At 45.0% G+C, this 25,459-nt stretch overlaps 1 protein-coding gene across 1 annotated transcript in view; it reads left to right on the top strand.

Annotated features, from left to right (window-relative positions):
• The first annotated feature begins 3,967 nt into the window (after window positions 1-3,967).
• Window positions 3,968-25,459, top strand: part of LOC140189903 (scavenger receptor cysteine-rich domain-containing protein DMBT1-like) — a 48,699-nt gene continuing 27,207 nt past the window's right edge. Inside the window, exons 1-7 of the mRNA XM_072246243.1 lie at window positions 3,968-4,039; window positions 4,192-4,288; window positions 11,233-11,268; window positions 13,761-14,075; window positions 16,704-17,018; window positions 19,615-19,929; window positions 22,548-22,862. Of these exons, the coding sequence (XP_072102344.1) occupies window positions 4,258-4,288; window positions 11,233-11,268; window positions 13,761-14,075; window positions 16,704-17,018; window positions 19,615-19,929; window positions 22,548-22,862 (1,327 nt within the window). The 5' untranslated portion in view covers window positions 3,968-4,039; window positions 4,192-4,257. The remainder of the gene's footprint in view (window positions 4,040-4,191; window positions 4,289-11,232; window positions 11,269-13,760; window positions 14,076-16,703; window positions 17,019-19,614; window positions 19,930-22,547; window positions 22,863-25,459) is intronic.

The following is a 25,459-nucleotide window of genomic DNA, read 5'->3' as shown; positions in this document are numbered from 1 at the left end:
ACACAGACTAGGTGAGTCTGAGGGCCTGTTTCTGTGCTGTAGCATTCTATAACTCCTTGACTCGATGACAACATACTCAATATATTACCTAATGCATTGAGCTATCCCGAGATGTACTGGAATACATATAGGCCTTCAAGGTAAACAAAAATATAGTGAAAATGATAGAGATTGTCCTCCCGACATAGGAAGGTGCAAAATCTTCAGGCAGACAATTAATGCATATTACGGCAATAGTGCCACCAACAGTGATGGCAATCCGTTCTGCTAGCTCCACGCAAGAGTTATTTTCTTACTTTTGCATTTTCACATATCTTCGCAATTGCATAAACCACACGTCAGATCAATGGCAAAGTTTACGTTTCGAACTGTTTAACGTGCCTGCCCGAAGCAAAGAAAATAGGGACAAACCGCGTTTCTGAGCAAACTCACGACCTTTCCTATTAATGTGTAAATGAGCAAGATGTTCACAATGCACTGCGGGCTAATTACCTCAATTTGTGTTACGCAATCGAGTCGTGCCTGTTCCTTACTTTGTCATAATTTCTTTTTTTCACATGAAAGTGGACGCCGAGTAATTTACGAGGAGTTCAGTCATCAGAAGCCGTGTTATCTTGCAAAAGACATCTGTAGAATATACTCTCAGTGATCACCTCCTCTTTGTAGTCGTCTGCTTCTGCAGCCCGACCAATTCAAATTTCAACACGATATGCCTCTGTTCTAACATTTGGTTATTTGAGTTAATAACTCCTTCCTGTTAGCTTGAAACTATCTGGCCATTCCAATTTGACTACTCTCATTAACAAGGCGTTTTCACCCACATCACTGTCGCCCACTGGAAGTTTTTTTTGCCTGTTTCTCGCATCATTCTCTTTAAATTCTAGAGACAGTTGTGAGTGAAAATCCTGGGAGATCAGCCGCTTCTGAGATAATCAAGTTACCCTGTCTAGCACCAACGGTCAAAGTCACACAGATCACATTACTTCCCCATTCTGATATTAAGATTGAACAATTGTACCTCGTGACCCTGTCTGCATATTTTCTGCATTGAGTTGCTGCCACAAGATTGGGAGTTAGAGGGGCATGAGAGAGGCGGAGGCCAATGTTGGTTGGAGAGATGACGGCAGACAGCAATGGCTAGTGCTTCCGGGAGCAATTCGGAACGCGCAGTATAGATGCATCCCAAAGAAGTAGTATTCTAATGGCAGGATGACACAACCGTGGCTGACAAGGGAAGTCAAAACTACATAAAAGCAAAAGTGATGGCATTTACTAGATCAAAAGTTAATGCGAATTTATGTGATTAGGAAGCTCTTAAAAAGGAACAGAGGGCAGTTAAAGAAGCCATACTGCGGGGGGGGGAGATTAACTATGGAGGTAAGCTAGCCAACGATATCAACAAAAATACGGAAAGTTTATTCAGGTATATAAAGTAAAAGAAAGACAAAAGTACATAAAGTACTTTTGGAAATGACACGGGAGCAATGGGGGACAAGGAAATGGCGGAGGAGCTAAATAAGCATTTTTTATCAATATTCATTGTGGAGGACACGAGCAGTATGTCAGAAGTTCGAAAGTGTCAGAGTCAGAGGCAATTGCAATTATTACAGATCGGTGCTTGGCAAGCTGAAATGTCTGACGGTGAATAAGTCACCTGGATTAGATGGACTAGACCCAACAGTTCTGATGTAGGGAGCTGAAGAGATTGTGGTGGCATTAGTAATGATCTTCCAAGCATCACTAGATTCTGGCGTGGTTCTGTAGGAATGGAAAATTGTAGATGTCACTCCACTCTTCAGGAAGAAAGTGAGATGAAAAGCAATAATAGGCCAGTTAGACTAACCTCAGTGGTTGACAAGAAACTAAAGTTGATTGTAAAGAATGTATTCTCAGGGTACTTGGAGGCATAAGATAAAATAGGACAACGTCAGTATGTTTTCCTTAAGGGAAAAGCTTAATTAAAAATCTGTTAGAATTATTTGCGGAAATAACAAGTAGGATAGACAAGGGAAAAACAGCGGATGCTGTATGATTGAATTCTCAGAAGGCCTTTGACAAGGTGCCACTAATGAGATCCCTTAAACAATTCAATTAATTTGATACAGCATCGTTCAAAATATGTTGACATTTTACAGACCTGCTTCCCTCTTAAGTCACTGAGTGAAAGCTAAATGCATGATAATCATGAGAAAAGCGGCCTAGCGATTTGTAATGGTTCTTTGTCTTTCACCTGAAAGTCGCACCCCTCCTGCAAGCAAGCAAGGTCTGTATACTTTCTGTAAATATCCTTTGGAGTACAAATAGAAATCGCACAGAAGTGCGATTCGCATGAGAACATATCCTTCTCGAGCTGGAGCAGTGCCAGAAAAAACAGTGACAACTTGGAGAAAAATAAAACATTTTGTTAACCATTAATTCCACTTAGAACAAAAACTGCGCAATAAGTGTTTTGAGGCATCCGATAGGGTGAAGTGTGAGGGCGGGGTAGAACAGCAAGCGAAACGTAGCGGTTTAATGAAATTAAACATCATGAAGCGCACGTGAGCAATTGCTGAACTGTACATAGAGTTGAGCAGATGGAGATAGAGAAATATGGATAGATAAACAGAGAGAGGGGAGGGGAGAGCAGTAGAGAAAGAGGGAGTGAGGGGGGAAAGAGAGAGAGAGAGAAAGAGAGGAGAGGGAAGGAGAGGGAGAATAGGGAGATGGATAGTGATAGCCACAGAGACAGAGGGGAAAGAGTGAGATGGAGAAAGATAGAGATAGAGAGAGAGGGAGAGAGAGAGAAAATAGGCAGATCGACAGCGACGAACACAGAGACAGAGACAGACAGGGGCGTAAAACCGAGGTACAGAGGTGAAAGCCGAAAGGGGAGATGGAGAGAGTGGGTAGGCAAATGGGCCTAAGGCGACTGGGAGCAGATGGAAAAGAGAGAGAAGGATGAAGGGCGAGATCGAGGAAAATAAGAAAGGATACTGAGAGTGAGAGAGGGAGGTGGCATGGTAAAAGATAGATGCACAATGAGATCAAGAGAAAACGAGTGGTGTAGACTAAGGCTCAGAGTATACGGGCCTGATATGCAGAAGCCTAATGTGAAGCAGATAGTAATAGTGAGAGGGAAGTCAAGATGCAGTGGAGGGAAAGGTATGGTGAGAAGAAACGAAGAGCGAAGTTGAGATTGAACAAAGGGTGAGTAATCAGAAATAGGGTTAAGATAGAAAGGCAGAGAGAAAAGAAGGAATAGAGTGAGGGGAAGGAATACGTAGAATTAGGGAAAGATGAATGAAAGGGGAGTGGGGGAGGGAGAGAGAGCGAGGGAGATGATGGGGACAGGGGAGGAGAGAGGCACATAGAAAGGAAGAGAAATGTATTGGCAGTTTTCAGCTGGAATCAAGAAGCCGAAATTGAGGAACATATTCTGTGTGAAGAAAAGGAGACAGACAGAGAGAGACAGGTATGAGAATAAAAGCGAGGGGGCAGATATGGGGGGAGAGAGAGAAGGAGAGAGTGAATGAGTGAATGAGAGACAGGGATAGAGAGGAGAGAGAGACAGAGAAAGAGAGACAGCTAAAGGGAAAAGTTCATTGCAGAGAGGAGAATTTTCCCCAACGGTGTAAACACCACACAAACAGAGTCCAGGGAAGTGTAAACACATTGAGAGCATCAAGCCTCCGAGTGCGCACAGAGTCCTAGTTAATGTCAACATATCAGGACATTCACCCTCAGTTCGCAAACACAGAGGGAACACAGGTCGCGAGAATGACAACACAGCACTGGATACGTGGCCAATATAATGTAAGTACCAAGGTGTAGACAGAACACGGGTATTGCCCTTGTGTAAAGACAACAGAAGTACGTTCCTCGGTGCTTGGTCCGTGCGGAACAGTGGTATGCACAGATTGAGCTGGGTTAAGGGTTAGGCTTTGGCTGAAAACGTCGATGCTACTAGGGCGGCTAGGGTGGTTGCGGAATTGCGATTCATTGTAGAGCAAGTATGGATGAACAACATGTACGATTCTAAGTTTCGATATGAAATCCGGTATGTGAACATATGCCCCAACTGTGTTTTTCGTCTGGATCAAGGCTTAAGCTTGGTAGAAGTATAAAAAAATGAAATCCTGACGTTATTGTGAACACCAGATTTTGTGCCTGAGATGTTCGTTTGCTCAATCGAACCTTTTTGTTTTCAAGATTGCTTGACCGTTATCAGGAAGAGGGGTTAGATTTCCAAGCCAGAAACGCGTAGAACACGTATACATGACTTGGACGTTGTTATTTCCGACCTTAGGTAAGTGACTCCAACCTTAGGCAAGTAGTCTCTTGCGGGGATTAGAACAATACAGCACAGTGATAGGCTCTTCCGCTCAAGCTGTCTGTGTTCAGCATAATACCGTGTTATAGTAATGCTTTCTTTCAGCACGTGGGCCACATATAATAGCTACTTGTGGAGTTTATTGTCAGATACACAAGTACATATAGGTATAGGTGTAATTAAAAAAAATATATACTAACAACAGGAACACGCGCATAAAATGCTGGAGAACTGGGCTGCCGGCGACAGTCGTGGAGGCAGAATTGATAGGGTCTTTTAAGGGACTCCTGGATAGGTACATGTAGGTTAGAAAAATAGAGGGCTATGAGTAATCCTAGGTAACTAGGTAAAGTGAGGACATGTTCGGCGGAGCATTGTGGCCGAAGAGCCTGTGTTGTGCTATAGGTTTTCTGTGTTTTTATGAACTCAGCAGGCCAGGCAGAATCTATGTTAAAAAGTACAGTCAACGTTTCAGGTTAAAACCCTTCGGAGTGGGGGAAAAAGCTGAGGAGTAGATTTAAAAGGTGGAGGAGGGGAAAGAGAGCCAACAGGTGAAAATAAGAACATTAGAAATAGGAGCAGGAGTAGGCCATCGGGCCGTTTGAGCCTGCTCCTCCAATCAATAAGATCATAGCTGATTTGACCATGGAATCATCTCCACCAGCCTGCCATTTCCCATGACCTTTCATTCCCCTACAATGCAAAAATCTAGCCAACCTTTTCTGGAATATATTTACTGAGATAGCTTGCACTGCTTCATTAAGCTGTGCATTCCATAGATTCACCACGCTTTGGCAAAAGCAGTTCCCTATCATCTCCGTTCTAAATTTACTCCATCGAAGCTTGAGGCTTTGTACCCTAGTTATTGTCTCACCTACCAGTCGACATAACTTTCCTGTATCTACCTTATAAACCTTTCATATTTTTATATTACTGTAAGATCTCCTCTCATTCTTCTGGATTCCAGCGAGTTCTGTACCAGGCGACCCAACCTCTCCACATGGTCTAACGCCCCGCATCTCTGGAATTACTGGTGACCCGCCTCCAAAGCCAGGAGATCCTTCCTCAAGTAAGGAGACCAGAAATGCAGGCAGTACTCCAGATGTGGCCCCACCATTACCCATAGAATTGCAACCTAACTTACCTGCTCTTAAATTCAATCCCTTTATCAATGAAGGCTAACATTCCATTTGCCTTCTTGATAGCCTGCTGCACCTGCAAACCAATCTTTGACGATTCATGCACAAACACTCCCAAGTCCTTCTGCACAGCAACATGCTGCAATCTTTTACTATTTACATAATTATCTACTCTTCCGGTTTTCCTTCCAAGGTGGATGACCTCGCATTTACCAGCATTGTACTCCATCTGCCAGACCCTTGCCCGCCCACTTAACCTATCTATATCTCTCTGCAAATCTCCGTATCCTCTGCATAATTTGATTTTCCACTCAATTTAGTGTCGTCAACAAACTTTGATACACTACACTCGGGCCCCTCTTCCAGATCGTTAATGTATATCGTGAACAGTTGTGGGCCCAGCACCGACAGCTGCGGCAACTGATTGCCAACCAGAGAAACACCCATGTATCCCAACTCTCGGCTTTCCATTGGTTAACCAATCCTCTATCTATGCGAATACATCATCCCCAACTCTATGCATCTGTACATTATGGACAGGTCTTTTACGCGGCACCTTATCCAACGCCTTCTGGAAATCCAAGTAAATAACCGACCATCTATTCCCCTCTATCCACTGCCTTTGTTATATAGACAATAGACAATAGGTGCAGAAGTAGACCATTTGGCCTTTCGAGCCTGCACCGCCATTCTGAGATCATGGCTGATCATCTACTATCAATACCCGGTTCCTGCCTTGTCCCCATAACCCTTGATTCCCCTATCCATAAGATACCTATCTAGCTCCTTCTTGAAAACATCCAGAGAATTGGCCTCCACTGCCTTCTGAGGCAGCGCGTTCCACACCTCCACAGCTCTCTGGGAGAAGAAGCTCCTCCTCAACTCTGTCCTAAATGACCTACCCCTTATTCTTAAACCACGCCCTCTGGTACTGGACTCTCCCACCATCTGGAACATATTTCCTGCCTCTATCTAGTCCAATCCCTTAATAATCTTATATGTCTCAATCAGATCCCCCCTCAATCTCCTTAATTCCAGCATGTACAAACCCAGTCTCTCTAACCTCTCTGCGTAAGACAGTCTGGACATCCCAGGAATTAACCTAGTGAACCTACACTGCACCTCCTCCACAGCCAGGATGTCCTTCTTTAACCCTGGAGACCAAAACTGCACACAATACTCCAGGTGTGGTCTCACCAGGGCCCTGTACAAATGCAAAAGGATTTCCTTGCTCTTGTACTCAATTCCCTTTGTAATAAAGGCCAACATTGCATTAGCCTTCTTCACTGCCTGCTGCACTTGCTCATGCACCTTCAGAGACTGATGAACAAGTACTCCTAGATCTCTTTGTATTTCTTCCTTACCTAACTCCACACTGTTCAGATAATAATCTGCCTTCCTGTTCTTGCTCCCAAAGTGAATAACCTCACACTTATTCACATTAAACACCATCTGCCAAGTTTCTGCCCACTCACCCAGCCTATCCAAGTCACCTTGAATTCTCCTAACATCCTCATCACATGTCACAATGCCACCCAGCTTAGTATCATCAGCAAACTTGCTGATGTTATTCACAATGCCTTCCTCTAAATCATTGACGTAAATCGTAAACAGCTGTGGTGCCAATGCCGAGCCCTGTGGCACCCCACTAGTCACCAACTGCCATTCCGAGAAACACCCATTCACTGCTACCATTTGCTTTCTATCTACCAACCAGTTTTCTATCCATGTCAATATCCTCCCCCCATGAGTTCTGATTTTACCCACTAATCTCCTATGCGGTACCTTATCAAATGCCTTCTGAGAGTCAAGGTACACCACATCCACTGGATCTCCCGCGTCTATCTTCCTGGTTACATCCTTGAAAAACTCCAATAGATTAGCCAAGCATGATTTGCCCTTGGTAAATCCATGCTGGTTCGGCCCAGTCTTATCACTGCTATCAAGATATGCCGCTATTTCATCTTTAATAATGGACTCTAGCATCTTTCCCACTACTGATATTAGGCTAACAGGGCGATAGTTCTCTGTTTTCTCCCTCCCTCTTTTCTTAAAAAGTGGGATAACATTATCCATTCGCTAATCCTCAGGAATCTAAGGAACATTGGAAAATGATCACCAATGCATCCGCAACTTCCAGAGCCACCTCCTTTAGTACCCTAGGATGCAGGCCATCAGGACATGGGGATTTGTTATTCTTCTGTCCCATCAGTCTACTCATCACCGTTTCCTTCCTAATGTCAATCTGTTTCAGTTCCTCTGTTACCCTATGTCCTTGGCCCATCCATACATCTGAGAGATTGCTTGAGTCTTCCCTTGTGAAGACAGATCCAAAGTACTTATTAAATTCGTCTGCCATTTCTCTGTTTCCCATAACAATATCTCCCAATTCATTCTTCAAGGGCCCAACATTGTTCTTAACTGTCTTCCTTCCCTTCACTTACCTAAAAAAAAACTTTTGTATCCTCCTTTATATTCCTAGCTCTAGCTTGCGTTCATACCTCATTTTTTCTCCCGTATTGCCTTTTTAATTCAGTTCTGTTGCTCCTTAACAATTTCCCAATCATCCGTCTTCCCACTCACCTTAGCTCTGTTATACTTGTTCTTTTTTAATGCTATGCTATCTCTGACTTCCTTTGTCAACCACTGTGGCCACTTTCCCCCCTTTGAATCCTTCCTTCTCCGGGGGATGAACCGATTTTGCTCCTTGTGCATTATTCCCAAGAATACCTGCCATTGCTGTTCCACTGTCTTCAAAGGATTCCAGTAAGTCTGTCAAAAAGGCCTACCTTTACTAAATTCACGCTGCGATGGCTTGATGGACCAGTTTTCTTTCCCAATGCCTCGTTATTTCTTCTTTAGTTATAGCTTCAATCATTTTCCCAACTACACATGTCAAACTGACTGCCCGATAGTTAACTGTGTTTTGCCGACTTCCTTTTTTGAACAGTGGCGTGACCTTAACCTTCCGGGACCTGCTCAGCGTCCAGAGAATTTTGGTAAATTATCACCAAAGCCCCAACTATAACCTCTGCAATTTATTTCAGTATCCTGGGATGCATACTATCAGGACCAGGGCACTCGTCCATCTTTAGGCCCATAAGTTTGCTCAGCACTACCTCTTGTATCGAGATCCTCACCTCCTATCACATCCATATCATCTCTTCAGAATTTTACATGTGTCCCCCATAGTGAAGACGGACACAAAATAGTCATTCAAAGCCTTGGCTATTTCCTCATTATCCAATATCAATTCCCCTTTCTCGTCCTCCAAGGACCTGCGTTCACTTTCGCCAGCCTTTACCGCTTTATATGATTATAAAATCATTTGCTAGCCGTTTATATATTGTGTGCTAGTTTATTTTCGTAATCTATCTTCCCTTTCTTTATTTCTCACTTAATGGTTCTTTAATGTTTTTTAAAGTTTTCCCAGTCTTCCAATTTTCCCCTACTCATAGTGAATTTGTACGCACAAGCTTTTAGTTTGATGCCTTCCTTTATTTTTTTTAGATGTCCATGGCTGGCACTCTCCACCCTTACTGTTCTTGCTTTTAACTGGAATGTATTCGTGTTGAGCACTATGAAAAATCTCTTTGAAAGTCTTCCACTCTTCCTTAACCGTCTCACAATATATCCTACGTTTCCATTTTACCCTACCAACTCCTCCCTCAACCCGTTGTAGTCTGTCTTGTATGGGCACTGGTTTTAGATCGAAATATTGCACCCTTCAGTTGTATGAGAAATTCGCCTATACTGTGATCACTCTTTCCAAGAGGATACCGAACTACAGGATTGCTAATTTTACCTGTTTCATTACATAGAAACAGATCCATGATAGCATGTTCCCTTGTAAGTTCAGTAACACGCTGTTCAAGAAAGCTATCAGGTATGCATTCTATGAAGTCCTACTCAAGATTGCCTCGACCAACTTGGTGCACCGCACCTATGTGCAAGTTAACGTCCCCACGATAACTTCTGTTCCATTCTTACATAGCTCAGATATTTCTCGGTTTATTGCCTGTGCCACTATAATGTTATTATTCACAAAATTATTCAGTGGTCTATAGGAAACTCCCACCAGTGATTTCTTCACCCTTACTATTCCTAATCTCTATCCAGATGGATTCAATATTCTGCTCCTTAGATTTTATATCGTCTCTCACTATCTCCCTGATCTCACCCTTAATTAAGACAACTACCCCACCTTTCATACTTTCCTGCCTATCCTTCAGTATTGCCTGATATCCTGGATATTTAATTTCCAAACCTCTCCACCCTGCAACCACGTTTCTATAATGGCCTCTTAATCATACCCCTTTATACTGATTTGAGCCACAAGTTCACTGACATTGTTACGAATACTACAGGCGTTCAGATAAAGTGCCCTTACACTCAGTGTGCCTTTAAAATCTACTCATCTTTGTCTCTTATGCACTTGGCTTTTCTGCACTCCACCCTTACTTTTCTCTTTTTTCATCTTTTACTTTTACTTTATCTTTATCCACACTTTTCTCTTTTACTTTCTCCATACTTTTGCAGTCTGTTGAAGCAACCCCACTGCTATTTAGTTTAAACCCCTATCTAGAACCTTAGTTATGCGAATCGCCAGGATCCAGGTCCCATCATGGTTCAAGTGGAGCCATCCTAATGGAATAGTTTCCTCCTCCCCAATACTGGTGCCAGTTTCCTATGAATCCAAACCCAGCACTCACACACCAATCCTTCAGGCACGCATTTAATTCTCTAATCTTCTTAATTCTGTGCAGATATGCATGTGGCGCAGATAGTAATTCCGAGATTACCACCTTTTTGGTTGTCCTTTTAAATTTATTCCTTAGCTGCTCAAATTACGTCAGCAAACCTCTTTTCTTGTTCTACCTATGATGTTCATACTCACATGGAGCATTGCAACTGGATCATTCCCCAACCACTGGCAATTCCTCTGCAGGTCAGATAAGATGTCCAAAACCCGGACATCGGGCAGTCGATATATCCTTCGGGATGCTCTGTCCCTGCGACAGAGAACTTTGCCTATGCCCCTAACTGTACAATGTCCAATTATCACTCATTCCTCTTCTCTTCCCCCTCTTGAATGGCCCCCTGAACCACGGTGCCACAGTTAGGTTGCTCATCCTTCCTCCAGCCCCACTCTCGTCCACACAGGAAGCAAGAATCTCAGATCTGTTGGACAAAATCAAGGGATGAGGTTCCTCCAGCACTGCCTCTTGGATGTCACTACCTGCCTGACACGCAGTCACGCCCTCTTTCCCCTGACCAAAGACCCAATTTGGGTGCGCCTAGCTCCTGAAACAGAGCATCCAGGTTACTCTCTCCCTCCCTGCTGTGTCGCAGTTTGAAGCTCAGATTCCAGGTCATCAACTTGGAGTCTGAGTTCCTCGAGCAGCCAATATTTGCTGTAGATCTAGTCACCAGGAACCACAAACTCCCATATCATGCGGCTACCGCACATCGCCTGATCCTGCGCCTTCCTTACTTTATTTAATTAGTTCACAATGCTAAAAATGTGCAGTGAATGATGACCTTTGCTTCGATATCACGTCCGAAGCTTCAGGAACAGCAAAAACTTAAATTCCGTAGAAACCTGTTGTTTTAAGATACGGATGCCCTTTCAAAATCACTTCGCTGCTATATATTACTGGCTCTAGTAAAGTTTCTGGGAATATGTTGCAGAAGGGAATATGCCATGCAAGTTAATTTAATTGCAATATTACACTATAAAATTGTTCAAAACGTTTGTTGATAGCGTATGTTTTTTTACAGTGATTCTGGGAATTCAGCAGAATGTGTATTCACAAGGTTAGTACTTAATTTTTCAGAAAAAAACTCGCCATGGTTTCTCGTAAACATTAATACTGTCCTACAGTTCATACTCTTAATACATCGTCTTTAGTACCTAAGGTGGACAGATCTAAGCCGACTAGCTGTCGCCTTTTTGATGTAAATCACTTAGTTACCTGAATTTACTCTTTACCATCTGCAGAATTTCCCTGTTGACCAATGAATAAACATTTAGGCGACACACCATTTGGCAGAATATGACAAACGAAAGCTCAGCAGATAATTATCAGCGAGAGTTGTATTCGCAAGCGCAGACGCAAGAGTACATAATCTATGCGGAGGTAACCCCTTCACCAACAGACAGAACCACACGCATATAGATACACAGGCGTATCTTTCACTCTCTCACACGCGCATCTTCACACACACACACACACACACACACACACACACAATAGAAGAAAAATATTTCAAAGTTCATTGGAAATCTATTTTCAAATTCGGACGCGTCACCATGTACTTGCGGCCATTCACAGTAAACGAAATAAATACAATTAAAATCAATGGAAAACAGCCAACGACAAACAACCAACGTGCAAAAGAAGTCAAATCGTGCAAATATTAAAAAAGCAAAAAATATATCTACAGATCGACAGATGGAATTATTAATCGAGAGACAGACAGATAAATAGATAGGTAAATAGATGGATAGTTAGAGAGATGGATAGATGGATGGATAGATAGATAGTTAGATAGGTAGATTTTAGCCGTTGGTGATGAGACAGAGTTCTGTATAATTGCGGTATTATATAAAAGATGTGATTAAATTGGGGGGAGTGCAGAGCAAATTTACGAGGGCATTACCTGGTCAGGAAGCCTAGAGTTAAAGGGAAACGTTGGTCAGGCTTCATTGGAATGTGGGAGTAAGAGATATGAGATTATAGAGGGTTATATATGATAACTACATTTTGGCAGGGTCGGGCAGAGTAAAACAAGGGGTCATCAGATTAGGATGGGGGAGAAACATTTAAAAAAGCAACTGTGGAACAACCTTTCACAGAAAGGGTGGTGAGCATACAAAATGAGATGCCAGAAGAAGTGGTTGCGATAGACGCAATAACATCATTGAAGAAGCAATTGTCTGGCCAAGGATTGAGAGATACAGTGCGAAAGTCTCATGTTAGGACTATCTGGATCGGTGACCTTCTAGCTAGCATCTGCGCTGTACTGATGTGCAATTGTTTTCTTCTTTAAATGAAAGAATATCTCATTGGACGAGAGATGTTGACAAATTTCTTTATTCAAAGGTTCTTGAATCTCTTGTATTTATGCCCACAGACGGCCATGGAGGCCAAGCTATCGGATGTTTCAAAGCGAAGGTTGATGGGTTCATGAGTAGTAAGGGGAGAGGCTTGGAGTATGGGGCTGAGCGGGCAAATGTATCAGCCATGATGATATGGCAGAGCAGACTCAAGTGGCCTAATTCAGCAGCTACGTTTTCTGACCTTATAGTCTTAACTCCATGACTCTAGTCAATAAGGGCGTTGTAATCTGCGGATCCTGTTTTATTTTTAAATATTGCAGCATTGCCAATGGCATCAGGAAGCAGCATCAACAATCGAGCATTGCGGTATGTAACTTATCTCCAAATATAGATCATGAGGACCTTCATCGGTCGAGGTCGACCATACACATTCCATTCTGGCTGCAACGTAGTCGATATCGAGAGCAAACTGTTGTCCCTGAAGCAGCAACCCCCACCCCCAGCAACACCACCACGCTACAAAGACGATGAATCCAAAGGTGTGGCAGAAACTGCCAGTTTGTTACCAGCAGCTTTGCTGGAATGATCAGTCGGCGTTGAATTCCTCGCAGGTCTGCCTTAGGATCACAATTTCAGGATTGCTCCTTGGGTTTTACTCCTGAAGCCTTGACCGTAAGTGGGTATGGCCGCAAAGCAGGGAAGGTTTAAGATCAGGGTTTTAGTCTCCAAGATGAGCTGCCAACCACAGATGACCAGCTCATGTGTCTGAAGCAACTGGTTTTATATCGCAAGTAACTCGCCTAGGCCCCTTCTCCTTTCGGTAGAAACTGTTATGTCGGGTGTTGTAGCTAGAACACATATCAATGCCAGAAGCTCGGCTTGCTTGTCAGCGCCATCTCCAGCTGCACGCCATTGGCAGTGTTTAATAATTAGCTGGAACTTATCTTTCTATCTCAACTTTCATCGATCTAGCTATCACGGATGCAACCCCACCCAGAGGGAGAGAGATAAAGACAGAGGTAGAGCGATAGAGAGAGGGAGTGAGCGAGGTGGGGGGGGGGGAGAGAGAGAGAGAGAGAGAGAAAGAAAGAATAGGCAGATCGGTGGTGATAGACAGACATAGAGACAGATCGGGGCGTAAAACCGAGGTAGGGTAGATAGGTGAAGGCAGAAACGGGAGCTGGAGAGAGTGGGCAGAGAGAGGGAACCAAATGCAAAATTAATGTTTGTTTGAATTTCATTTCAGTGCCTGCGGTGCGATTGGTGAACGGAGATGGCTACTGTTCAGGAAGAGTGGAAATAAACTACAATGGAACGTGGGGAACGGTCTGCGATGATGACTGGTCCTTGGATGACGCGCGGGTTGTGTGCCGTCAGCTGGGGTGTGGTCTTGCCGTGTCAGCAGACTCCTCTAGCAAATTCGGGCCAGGTACAGGGAAGATTCTCATGGACAACGTTGCCTGTAGCGGGACAGAATCCTTCCTGTCGGCCTGTTCCTTCGGCGGCTGGGAAAACCACAATTGCAAACACGAGGAAGATGCTGGTGTTGTCTGCCAACCAGGTATGAGTATTGTTGAACAACCTTCTTTCTTTCAGCAGAAGCATTTCCACGTTCAACAGAAACGCTGTTCGAACTTTACTCCATAATAGGTGCGTGGCCAGGTGGTTAAGGCGTTCGTCTAATGGTTTGAAGGTCGCTAGGTCGAGCCTTGGCTGAGGTAGCGTGTGTGTGTCCGTGAGCAAGGCATCTAACCACACATAACTCTGCGACGACACCGGTGCCAAGCTGTATGGGTCCTAATGTCCTTCCCTTTGACAACATCGGTGGCGTGGAGAGCGGAGACTTGCAGCATGGTCAACTGCTGGTCTTCCATACAACCTTGCCCAGGCCTGTGCCCGGGAAACCTACCAAGGGCACAAAACCATGGTCTCATGAGACTAACGGATGCCTATAGAATAGGCGACGATATAGTATCTGTAACTTGTTTATTGTTCCATAAAGCAAAGCGAATATGCAGATGCTGAAAATCCGGAGTGATACATACGAAATATTGGAGGAACATCAGGAAGTAAGTCAGCATTTATGGAGAGGATTGAAGCGTCAGCGTTTTATGTGGAGAGACTTCATTAGGACTGGAAAGTTAGCGGGGAGAAGCCAGACATAGATAGAGAGGTAAATTCCAGCCGTTGGTGAGACTACACAGTTTTGTATAATTGCGGTATTATATAAAAGATGTGATTAAATTGGAGCGACTGCAGAGCAAACTGACGAGGGCATTACCTAGGCATGAAGCCTTGGACTTAAAGGACAACGTTGGCCTGGCTTCATTGAAAAGATAGTAAGGTAGAAGGGCTGAAATGTGTGTACCTCAATGCAAGAAGCATCTGGAACAAAGGTGATGAACTGAGAGCTTGGAAACATACATGGAATTATGAAGTACTGGCCATTACAGAGACTTGGCTGGCACCAGGGCAGGAATGGATTCTCAATATTACTGGATATCAGTGCTTTAAAAGGGATAGAGAGGGTGGAAAATGGGGAGGAGGGTGGCATTACTGGTCAGGGATACTATTACAGCTACAGAAAGGGTGGGTAATGTAGCAGAATCCTCTTTTGAGTCAATATGGGTGGAAGTCAGGAACAGGAAGGGAGCAGTTACTCTATTGGGGGTATTCTATAGGCCCCGTGGTAGCAGCAGGGATACAGAGGAGCAGATTGGGAGGCAGAATTTGTAAAGGGGGAAAACTAACAGCGTTGTTATCATGGGTGACTTTAACTTCCCTAATATTGATTGGCACCTGATTAGTTCCAAGGGTTTAGATGGGGCAGAGTTTGTTAAGTGTGTGGACAGGCCAACCAGGGGGAATGCCATACTAGATCAAGTACTAGGTAATGAACCGGGTCAGGTCACAGATCTCTCAGTGGGTGAGATTGTTGGGGACAGTGACCAACGCTCCCTGGCCTTCAGCGTTATCATGGAAAAGGATAGAATCAGAGAGGACAGGAAATTTTTAATTGAGGAAAGGGAAATTATGAGGCTATACGGCTAGAACTTGCGGGTGTGAATTGGGATGATGTTTTTGCAGGGAAGTGTACTATGGACATGTGGTGGATGTTTAGAGATGTCTTGCGTGATGTTAGGGATAAATTTGTCCCTGTGAGCAAGATAAATAACGGTAGGGTGTTGGAAACATGGGTGACAAGTGAGGTGGAAAATCTATTCAGGTGGAAGAAGGCAACATACATGATGTTTAGGAAGCAAGGATCAGATGGGTCTATTGAGGAATACAGGGAAGCAAGAAAGGAGCTTAAGAAGGGTCTGAGAAGAGCATGAAGGGGGCATGTGAAGACCTTGGTGAGTAGGGCAAAGGAAACCCCACGGCATTCTTCAATTATGTGAAGAAAAGAAGGTTGACAGGAGTGAAGGTAGGGCTGATTAGAGATAAAGGTGGGAAGGTGTGCCTGGAGGCTGTGGAAGTGAGCAAGGTCCTCAATGAATACTTCTCTTCGGTATTCAACAAATGAGAGGAAACTTGATGATGGTTAGGACAATGTGAGTGAGGTTGATGTTCTGGAGCATGTTGATATTAAGGGAGATTTAGTCTCCAAGGTGAGCTGCAAACTACAGTTGACCAGCTCATCTGTCCGAAGCAACTGGTTTCATATCGCAAGTAACTCGCCTAGACCCCTTCTCATTTCGGTAGAAACTTTTCTATCGGGTTTTGTAGCTGGAACACATATCAATGCCAGAAGCTCGGCTTGCTTGTCAGCGCCATCTCCAGATGCACGCCATTGGCAGTGTTTAATAATTAGCGGGAACTTATCTTTCTATCTCAACTTCTCTTTTATCTAGCTATCTCAGGGATGCAACCCCACCCCCGGAATGCGCGCCCACACACACACACACACACACACACACACACACAACCAGAGGGAGAGAGATAAAGACAGAGGTAGAGAGATAGAGAGAGGGAGTGAGCGAGGTGGTGGGGTGGCGGGTGTGTGTATAGAGAGAGAGAGAGAGAGAGAAAGAATAGGCAGATTGGTCGTGATAGACAGACACAGAGACAGATAGGGGTGTAAAACCGAGGTAGGGTAGATAGGTGAAAGCAAAAACGGGAGATGGAGGCAGTGAGTAGAGAGAGGGAACCAAATGCAAAATTAATGTTTGTTTGAATTTCATTTCAGTGCCTGCGGTGCGATTGGTGAACGGAGATGGCTACTGTTCAGGAAGAGTGGAAATAAACTACAATGGAACGTGGGGAACGGTCTGCGATGATAACTGGTCCTTGGATGACGCGCGGGTTGTGTGCCGTCAGCTGGGGTGTGGTCTTGCCGTGTCAGCAGACTCCTCTAGCAAATTCGGGCCAGGTACAGGGAAGATTCTGATGGACAACGTTGCCTGTAGCGGGACAGAATCCTTCCTGTCGGCCTGTTCCTTCGGCGGCTGGGAAAACCACAATTGCAAACACGAGGAAGATGCTGGTGTTGTCTGCCAACCAGGTATGAGTATTGTTGAACAACCTTCTTTCCTTCAGCAGAAGCATTTCCACGTTCAACAGAAACGCTGTTCGAACTTTACTCCATAATAGGTGCGTGGCCAGGTGGTTAAGGCGTTCGTCTAATGGTTTGAAGGTCGGTAGTTCGAGTCTTGGCTGAGGTAGCGTGTGTGTCCATGAGCAAGGCACCTAACCACACATTACTCTGCGACGACACCGGTGCCAAGCTGTATGGGTCCTACTGTCCTTCCCTTTGACAACATTGGTGGCGTGGAGAGCGGAGTCTTGCAGCATGGTCAACTGCTGGTCTTCCATACAACCTTGCCCAGGCCTGCGCCCTGGAAAACTTCCAAAGGCACAAAACCATGGTCTCATGAGACTAACGGATCCCTATAGAATAGGCGACGATACAGTATCTATAACTTGTTTATTGTTCCATAAAGCAAAGCGAATATGCAGATGCTGAAAATCCAGAGTGATACAGACAAAATATTGGAGGAACATCAGGAAGTAAGGCAGCATTTATGGAGAGGATTGAAGCATCAGCGTTTTAGGTGGAGAGACTTCATTGGAACTGGAAAGGTAGCGGGGAGAAGCCAGACATAGATAGAGAGGTAAATTCCAGCCGTTGGTGAGACTACACAGTTTTGTATAATTGCGGTATTATATAAAAGATGTGATTAAATTGGAGCGACTGCAGAGCAAACTGACGAGGGCATTACCTACGCATGAAGCCTTGGACTTAAAGGACAACGTTGGCCTGGCTTCATTGAAAACATAGTAAGGTAGAAGGGCTGAAATGTGTGTACCTGAATGCAAGAAGCATCTGGAACAAAGGTGATGAACTGAGAGCTTGGAAACATACATGGAATTATGATGTACTGGCCATTACAGAGACTTGGCTGGCACCAGAGCGGAAAATGGGGAGGAGGGGTGGCATTACTGGTCAGGGATACTATTACAGCTACAGAAAGGCTGGGTAATGTAGCAGAATCCTCTTTTGAGTAAATATGGGTGGAAGTCAGGAACAGGAAGGGAGCAGTTACTCTATTAGGGGTATTCTATAGGCCCCGTGGTAGCAGCAGAGATACAGAGGAGCAGATTGGGAGGCAGAATTTGTAAAGGGGCAAAAATAACAGGGTTGTTATCATGGGTGACTTTAACTTCCCTAATATTGATTGGCACCTGATTAGTTCCAAGGGTTTAGATGGGGCAGAGTTTGTTAAGTGTGTGGACAGGTCGACCAGGGGGAATGCCATACTAGATCAAGTACTAGGTAATGAACCAGGTTAGGTCACAGATCTCTCAGTGGGTGAGCATCTCGGGGACAGTGACCAACGCTTCCTGGCCTTCAGCATTATCCTGGAAAAGGATAGAATCAGAGAGGACAGGAAAATTTTTAATTGGGGAAAGGGAAATTATGAGGCTATACGGCTGGAACTTGCGGGTGTGAATTGGGTTGATGTTTTTGCAGGGAAATGTACTATGGACATGTCGTGGATGTTCAGAGATCTCTTGCGGGATGTTAGGGATAAATTTGTCCCGGTGAGCAAGAGAAATAACGGTAGGGTGTTGGAAACATGGGTGACAAGTGAGGTGGAAAATCTATTCAGGTGGAAGAAGGCAACATACATGATGTTTAGGAAGCAAGGATCAGATGGGTCTATTGAAGAATACAGGGAAGCAAGAAAGGAGCTTAAGAAGGGTCTGAGAAGAGGATGAAGGGGCATGTGAAGACCTTGGTGAGTAGGGCAAAGGAAAACCCCAAGGCATTCTTCAATTATGTGAAGAAAAGAAGGATGACAGGAGTGAAGGTAGGGCTAATTAGAGATAATGGTGGGAAGGTGTGCCTGGAGGCTGTGGAAGTGAGCAAGGTCCTGAATGAATACTTCTCTTTGGTATTCAATAAATGAGAGGCAACTTGATGATGGTGAGGACAATGTGAGTGAGGTTGATGTTCTGGAGCTTGTTGATATTAAGGGAGATGTAGTCTCCAAGGTGAGCTGCAAACTACAGCTGACCAGCTCATCTGTCCGAAGCAACTGGTTTCATATCGCAAGTAACTCGCCTAGACCCCTTCTCATTTCGGTAGAAACTGTTCTATCGGGTTTTGTAGCTGGAACACATATCAATGCCAGAAGCTCGGCTTGCTTGTCAGCGCCATCTCCAGATGCACGCCATTGGCAGTGTTTAATAATTAGCGGGAACTTATCTTTCTATCTCAACTTCTCTTTTATCTAGCTATCTCACGGATGCAACCCCACCCCTGCAACACACACACACACACACACACACACACACACAACCAGAGGGAGAGAGATAAAGACAGAGGTAGAGAGATAGAGAGAGGGAGTGAGCGAGGTGGTGGGGTGGCGGGTGTTTGTATAGAGAGAGAGAGAGAGAGAGAGAGAGAGAGAGAGAGAGAGAGAGAGAGAGAGAGAAAGAATAGGCAGATCGGTCGTGATAGACAGACACAGAGACAGATCGGGGCGTAAAACCGAGTTAGGGTATATAGGTGAAGGCAGAAACGGGAGATGGAGACAGTGAGTAGAGAGAGGGAACCAAATGCAAAATTAATGTTTGTTTGAATTTCATTTCAGTGCCTGCGGTGCGATTGGTGAACGGAGATGGCTACTGTTCAGGAAGAGTGGAAATAAACTACAATGGAACGTGGGGAACGGTCTGCGATGATAACTGGTCCTTGGATGACGCGCGGGTTGTGTGCCGTCAGCTGGGGTGTGGTCTTGCCGTGTCAGCAGACTCCTCTAGCAAATTCGGGCCAGGTACAGGGAAGATTCTGATGGACAACGTTGCCTGTAGCGGGACAGAATCCTTCCTGTCAGCCTGTTCCTTCGGCGGCTGGGAAAACCACAATTGCAATCACGAGGAAGATGCTGGTGTTGTCTGCCAACCAGGTATGAGTATTGTTGAACAACCTTCTTTCTTTCAGCAGAAGCATTTCCACGTTCAACAGAAACGCTGTTCGAACTTTACTCCATAATAGGTGCGTGGCCAGGTGGTTAAGGTGTTCGTCTAATGGTTTGAAGGTCGCTAGTTCGAGCCTTGGCCGAGGTAGCGTGTGTGTCCGTGAGCAAGGCATCTAACCACACATTACTCTGCGACGACACCGGTGCCAAGCTGTATGGGTCCTAATGTCCTTCCCTTTGACAACATTGGTGGCGTGGAGAGTGGAGACTTGCAGCATGGTCAACTGCTGGTCTTCCATACAACCTTGCCCAGGCCTGTGCCCTGGAAACCTTCCAAGGGCACAAAACCATGGTCTCATGAGACTAACGGATGCCTATAGAATAGGCGACGATACAGTATCTATAACTTGTTTATTGTTCCATAAACCAAAGCGAATATGCAGATGCTGAAAATCCAGAGTGATACATACAAAATATTGGAGGAACATCAGGAAGTAAGGCAGCGTTTATGGAGAGGATTGAAGCATCAGCGTTTTAGGTGGAGAGACTTCATTGGAACTGGAAAGGTAGCGGGGAGAAGCCAGACATAGATAGAGAGGTAAATTCTAGCCGTTGGTGAGACTACACAGTTTTGTATAATTGCGGTATTATATAAAAGATGTGATTAAATTGGAGCGACTTCAGAGCAAACTGACTAGGGCATTACCTAGGCATGAAGCCTTGGACTTGAAGGACAATGTTGGCCTGGCTTCATTGTAAAGACAGTAAGGTAGCAGGGCTGAAATGTGTGTACCTCAATGCAAGAAGCATCTGGAAGAAAGGTGATGAACTCAGAGCTTGGATACATACATGGAATTATGATGTACTGGCCATTACAGAGACTTGGCTGGCACCAGGGCAGGAATGGATTCTCAATATTACTGGATTTCAGTGCTTTAAACGGGATAGAGAGGGTGGAAAATAGGGAGGAGGGGTGGCATTACTGATCAGGGATACTATAACAGCTACAGAAAGGGTGGGTAATGTAGCAGAATCCTCTTTTGAGTCAATATGGATGAAAGAAAGGAACAGGAAGGGAGCATTTACTCTATTGGGGGTATTGTATAGGCCCCCTGGTAGCAGCAGAGATACAGAGTAGCAGATTGGGAGGCAGGTTTTGGAAAGGTGCAAAAATAACAGGGTTGTTACCATGGGTGACTTTAACTTCCCTAATATTGATTGCCACCTGATTAGTTCCAAGGGTTTAGATGGGGCAGAGTTTGTTAAGTGTGTGGACAGGCCGACGAGGGGGAATGCCATACTAGATCAAGTACTAAGTAATGAACCGGGTCAGGTCACAGATCTCTCAGTGGGTGAGCAGCTGGGGGACAGTGACCAACGCTCCCTGGCCTTCAGCATTATCATGGAAAAGGATAGAATCAGAGAGAACAGGATAATTTTTAATTGGGGAAAGGCAAATTATGAGGCTATAAGGCTAGAACTTGCGGGTGTGAATTGGGATGATGTTTTTGCAGGGAAATATACTATGGACATGTGGTCGAAGTCTAGAGATCTCTTGTGGGATGTTAGGGAGAAATTTGTCACGGTGAGCAAGATAAAGGACGGTAGGGTGAAGGAACCATGGGTGACAAGTGAGGTGGAAAATCTACTCAGGTGACAGACTGACAGAAGAAGGCAACATACATGATGTTTAGGAAGCAAGGATCAGGTGGGTCTATTGAGGAATACAGGGAAGCAAGAAAGGTGCTTAAGAGGGGTCTGAGAAGAGCAGGAAGGGGGCATGAGAAGGCCTTGGTGAGTAGGGCAAAAGAAAACCCCAAGGCATTGTTCAATTATGTGAAGAAAAAAAGGACGACAGGAGTGAAGGTAGGACTGATTAGAGATAAAGGTGGGAAGATGTGCCTGGAGGCTGTGGAAATGAGCAAGGTCCTCAATGAATACTTCTCTTCGGTATTCAACAAATGAGAGGGATCTTGATGATGGTGAGGACAACGTGAGTGAGGTTGATGTTCTGGAGCATGTTGATATTAAGGGAGTTTTAGTCTCCATGGTGAGCTGCCAACCACAGTTGACCAGCTCATCTGTCCGAAGCAACTGGTTTTATATCGCAAGTAACTCGCCGAGACCTCTTCTCCTTTTGGTAGAAACTGTTCTATTGGGTGTTGCAGCTAGAACACATATCAATGCCAGAAGCTCGGCTTGCTTGTCAGCGCCATCTCCAGATGCACGCCATTGGCAGTGTTTAATAATTAGCGGGAACTTATCTTTCTATCTACCTATCTCACGGATGCAACCCCACCCCCGCAACACACACACACACACACACACACACACACACACACACACACACACACAACCAGAGGGAGAGAGATAAAGACAGAGGTAGAGAGATAGAGAGAGGGAGTGAGCGACGTGGTGGAGGAGTTTGGGTGGAGAGAGAGAGAGAGAAAGAATAGGCAGATCGGTCGTGATAGACAGACATAGAGACAGATCGGGGCGTAAAACCGAGGTAGGGTAGATAGGTGAAGGCAGAAAGGGAGCTGGAGAGAGTGGGCAGACAGAGGGAACTAAATGCAAAATTAATGTTTGTTTGAATTTCATTTCAGTGCCTGCGGTGCGATTGGTGAACGGAGATGGCTACTGTTCAGGAAGAGTGGAAATAAACTACAATGGAACGTGGGGAACGGTCTGCGATGATAACTGGTCCTTGGATGACGCGCGGGTTGTGTGCCGTCAGCTGGGGTGTGGTCTTGCCGTGTCAGCAGACTCCTCTAGCAAATTCGGGCCAGGTACAGGGAAGATTCTGATGGACAACGTTGCCTGTAGCGGGACAGAATCCTTCCTGTCGGCCTGTTCCTTCGGTGGCTGGGAAAAGCACAATTGCAATCACGAGGAAGATGCTGGTGTTGTCTGCCAACCAGGTATGAGTATTGTTGAACAACCTTCTTTCCTTCAGCAGAAGCATTTCCACGTTCAACAGAAACGCTGTTCGAACTTTACTCCATAATAGGTGCGTGGCCAGGTGGTTAAGGCGTTCGTCTAATGATTTGAAGGTCGCTAGTTCGAGCCTTGGCTGAGGTAGCGTGTGTGTCCATGAGCAAGGCATCTAACCACACATAACTCTGCGACGACACCGGTGCCAAGCTGTATGGGTCCTACTGTCCTTCCCTTTGACAACATCGGTGGCGTGGAGAGCGGAGACTTGCAGCATGGTCAACTGCTGGTCTTCCATACAACCTTGCCCAGGCCTGTGCCCTGGAAACCTTCCAAAGGCACAAAACCATGGTCTCATGAGACTAACGGATGCCTATAGAATAGGCGACGATACAGTATCTGTAACTTGTTTATTGTTCCATAAAGCAAAGCGAATATGCAGATGCTGAAAATCCGGAGTGATACATACAAAATATTGGAGGAACATCAGGAAGTAAGGCAGCATTTATGGAGAGGATTGAAGCGTCAGCGTTTTATGTGGAGAGACTTCATTAGGACTGGAAAGTTAGCGGGGAGAAGCCAGACATAGATAGAGAGGTAAATTTTAGCCGTTGGTGTGGCTTCACAGATTTGTATAATTGCGGTATTATATAAAAGGTGTGATTAAATTGGAGCGACTGCAGAGCAAACTGACGAGGGCATTACCTAGGCATGAAGCCTTGGACTTAAAGGACAACGTTGGCCTGGCTTCATTGAAAAGATAGTAAGGTAGAAGGGCTGAAATGTGTGTACCTCAATGCAAGAAGCATCTGGAACAAAGGTGATGAACTGAGAGCTTGGAAACATACATGGAATTATGAAGTACTGGCCATTACAGAGACTTGGCTGGCACCAGGGCAGGAATGGATTCTCAATATTACTGGATATCAGTGCTTTAAAAGGGATAGAGAGGGTGGAAAATGGGGAGGAGGGTGGCATTACTGGTCAGGGATACTATTACAGCTACAGAAAGGGTGGGTAATGTAGCAGAATCCTCTTTTGAGTCAATATGGGTGGAAGTCAGGAACAGGAAGGGAGCAGTTACTCTATTGGGGGTATTCTATAGGCCCCGTGGTAGCAGCAGGGATACAGAGGAGCAGATTGGGAGGCAGAATTTGTAAAGGGGGAAAACTAACAGCGTTGTTATCATGGGTGACTTTAACTTCCCTAATATTGATTGGCACCTGATTAGTTCCAAGGGTTTAGATGGGGCAGAGTTTGTTAAGTGTGTGGACAGGCCAACCAGGGGGAATGCCATACTAGATCAAGTACTAGGTAATGAACCGGGTCAGGTCACAGATCTCTCAGTGGGTGAGAATGTTGGGGACAGTGACCAACGCTCCCTGGCCTTCAGCGTTATCATGGAAAAGGATAGAATCAGAGAGGACAGGAAATTTTTAATTGAGGAAAGGGAAATTATGAGGCTATACGGCTAGAACTTGCGGGTGTGAATTGGGATGATGTTTTTGCAGGGAAGTGTACTATGGACATGTGGTGGATGTTTAGAGATGTCTTGCGTGATGTTAGGGATAAATTTGTCCCTGTGAGCAAGATAAATAACGGTAGGGTGTTGGAAACATGGGTGACAAGTGAGGTGGAAAATCTATTCAGGTGGAAGAAGGCAACATACATGATGTTTAGGAAGCAAGGATCAGATGGGTCTATTGAGGAATACAGGGAAGCAAGAAAGGAGCTTAAGAAGGGTCTGAGAAGAGCATGAAGGGGGCATGAGAAGGCCTTGGTGAGTAGGGCAAAGGAAACCACACGGCATTCTTCAATTATGTGGAGAAAAGAAGGATGACAGGAGTGAAGGTAGGGCTGATTAGAGATAAAGGTGGGAAGGTGTGCCTGGAGGCTGTGGAAGTGAGCAAGGTCCTCAATGAATACTTCTCTTCGATATTCAACAAATGAGAGGAAACTTGATGATGGTTAGGACAATGTGAGTGAGGTTGATGTTCTGGAGCATGTTGATATTAAGGGAGATTTAGTCTCCAAGGTGAGCTGCAAACTACAGTTGACCAGCTCATCTGTCCGAAGCAACTGGTTTCATATCGCAAGTAACTCGCCTAGACCCCTTCTCATTTCGGTAGAAACTTTTCTATCGGGTTTTGTAGCTGGAACACATATCAATGCCAGAAGCTCGGCTTGCTTGTCAGCGCCATCTCCAGATGCACGCCATTGGCAGTGTTTAATAATTAGCGGGAACTTATCTTTCTATCTCAACTTCTCTTTTATCTAGCTATCTCAGGGATGCAACCCCACCCCCGGAATGCGCGCCCACACACACACACACACACACACACACACACACACACAACCAGAGGGAGAGAGATAAAGACAGAGGTAGAGAGATAGAGAGAGGGAGTGAGCGAGGTGGTGGGGTGGCGGGTGTGTGTATAGAGAGAGAGAGAGAGAGAGAAAGAATAGGCAGATTGGTCGTGATAGACAGACACAGAGACAGATAGGGGTGTAAAACCGAGGTAGGGTAGATAGGTGAAGGCAGAAACGGGAGATGGAGACAGTGGGTAGAGAGAGGGAACCAAAT

The sequence above is a fragment of the Mobula birostris genome, chromosome 29 (genome assembly GCF_030028105.1).
Source record: "Mobula birostris isolate sMobBir1 chromosome 29, sMobBir1.hap1, whole genome shotgun sequence".
Taxonomy (NCBI): Eukaryota; Metazoa; Chordata; class Chondrichthyes; order Myliobatiformes; family Myliobatidae; genus Mobula; species Mobula birostris.
Note: the sequence above shows the minus strand (reverse complement) of the source record. Positions and strands in the feature narration are given on the sequence as shown.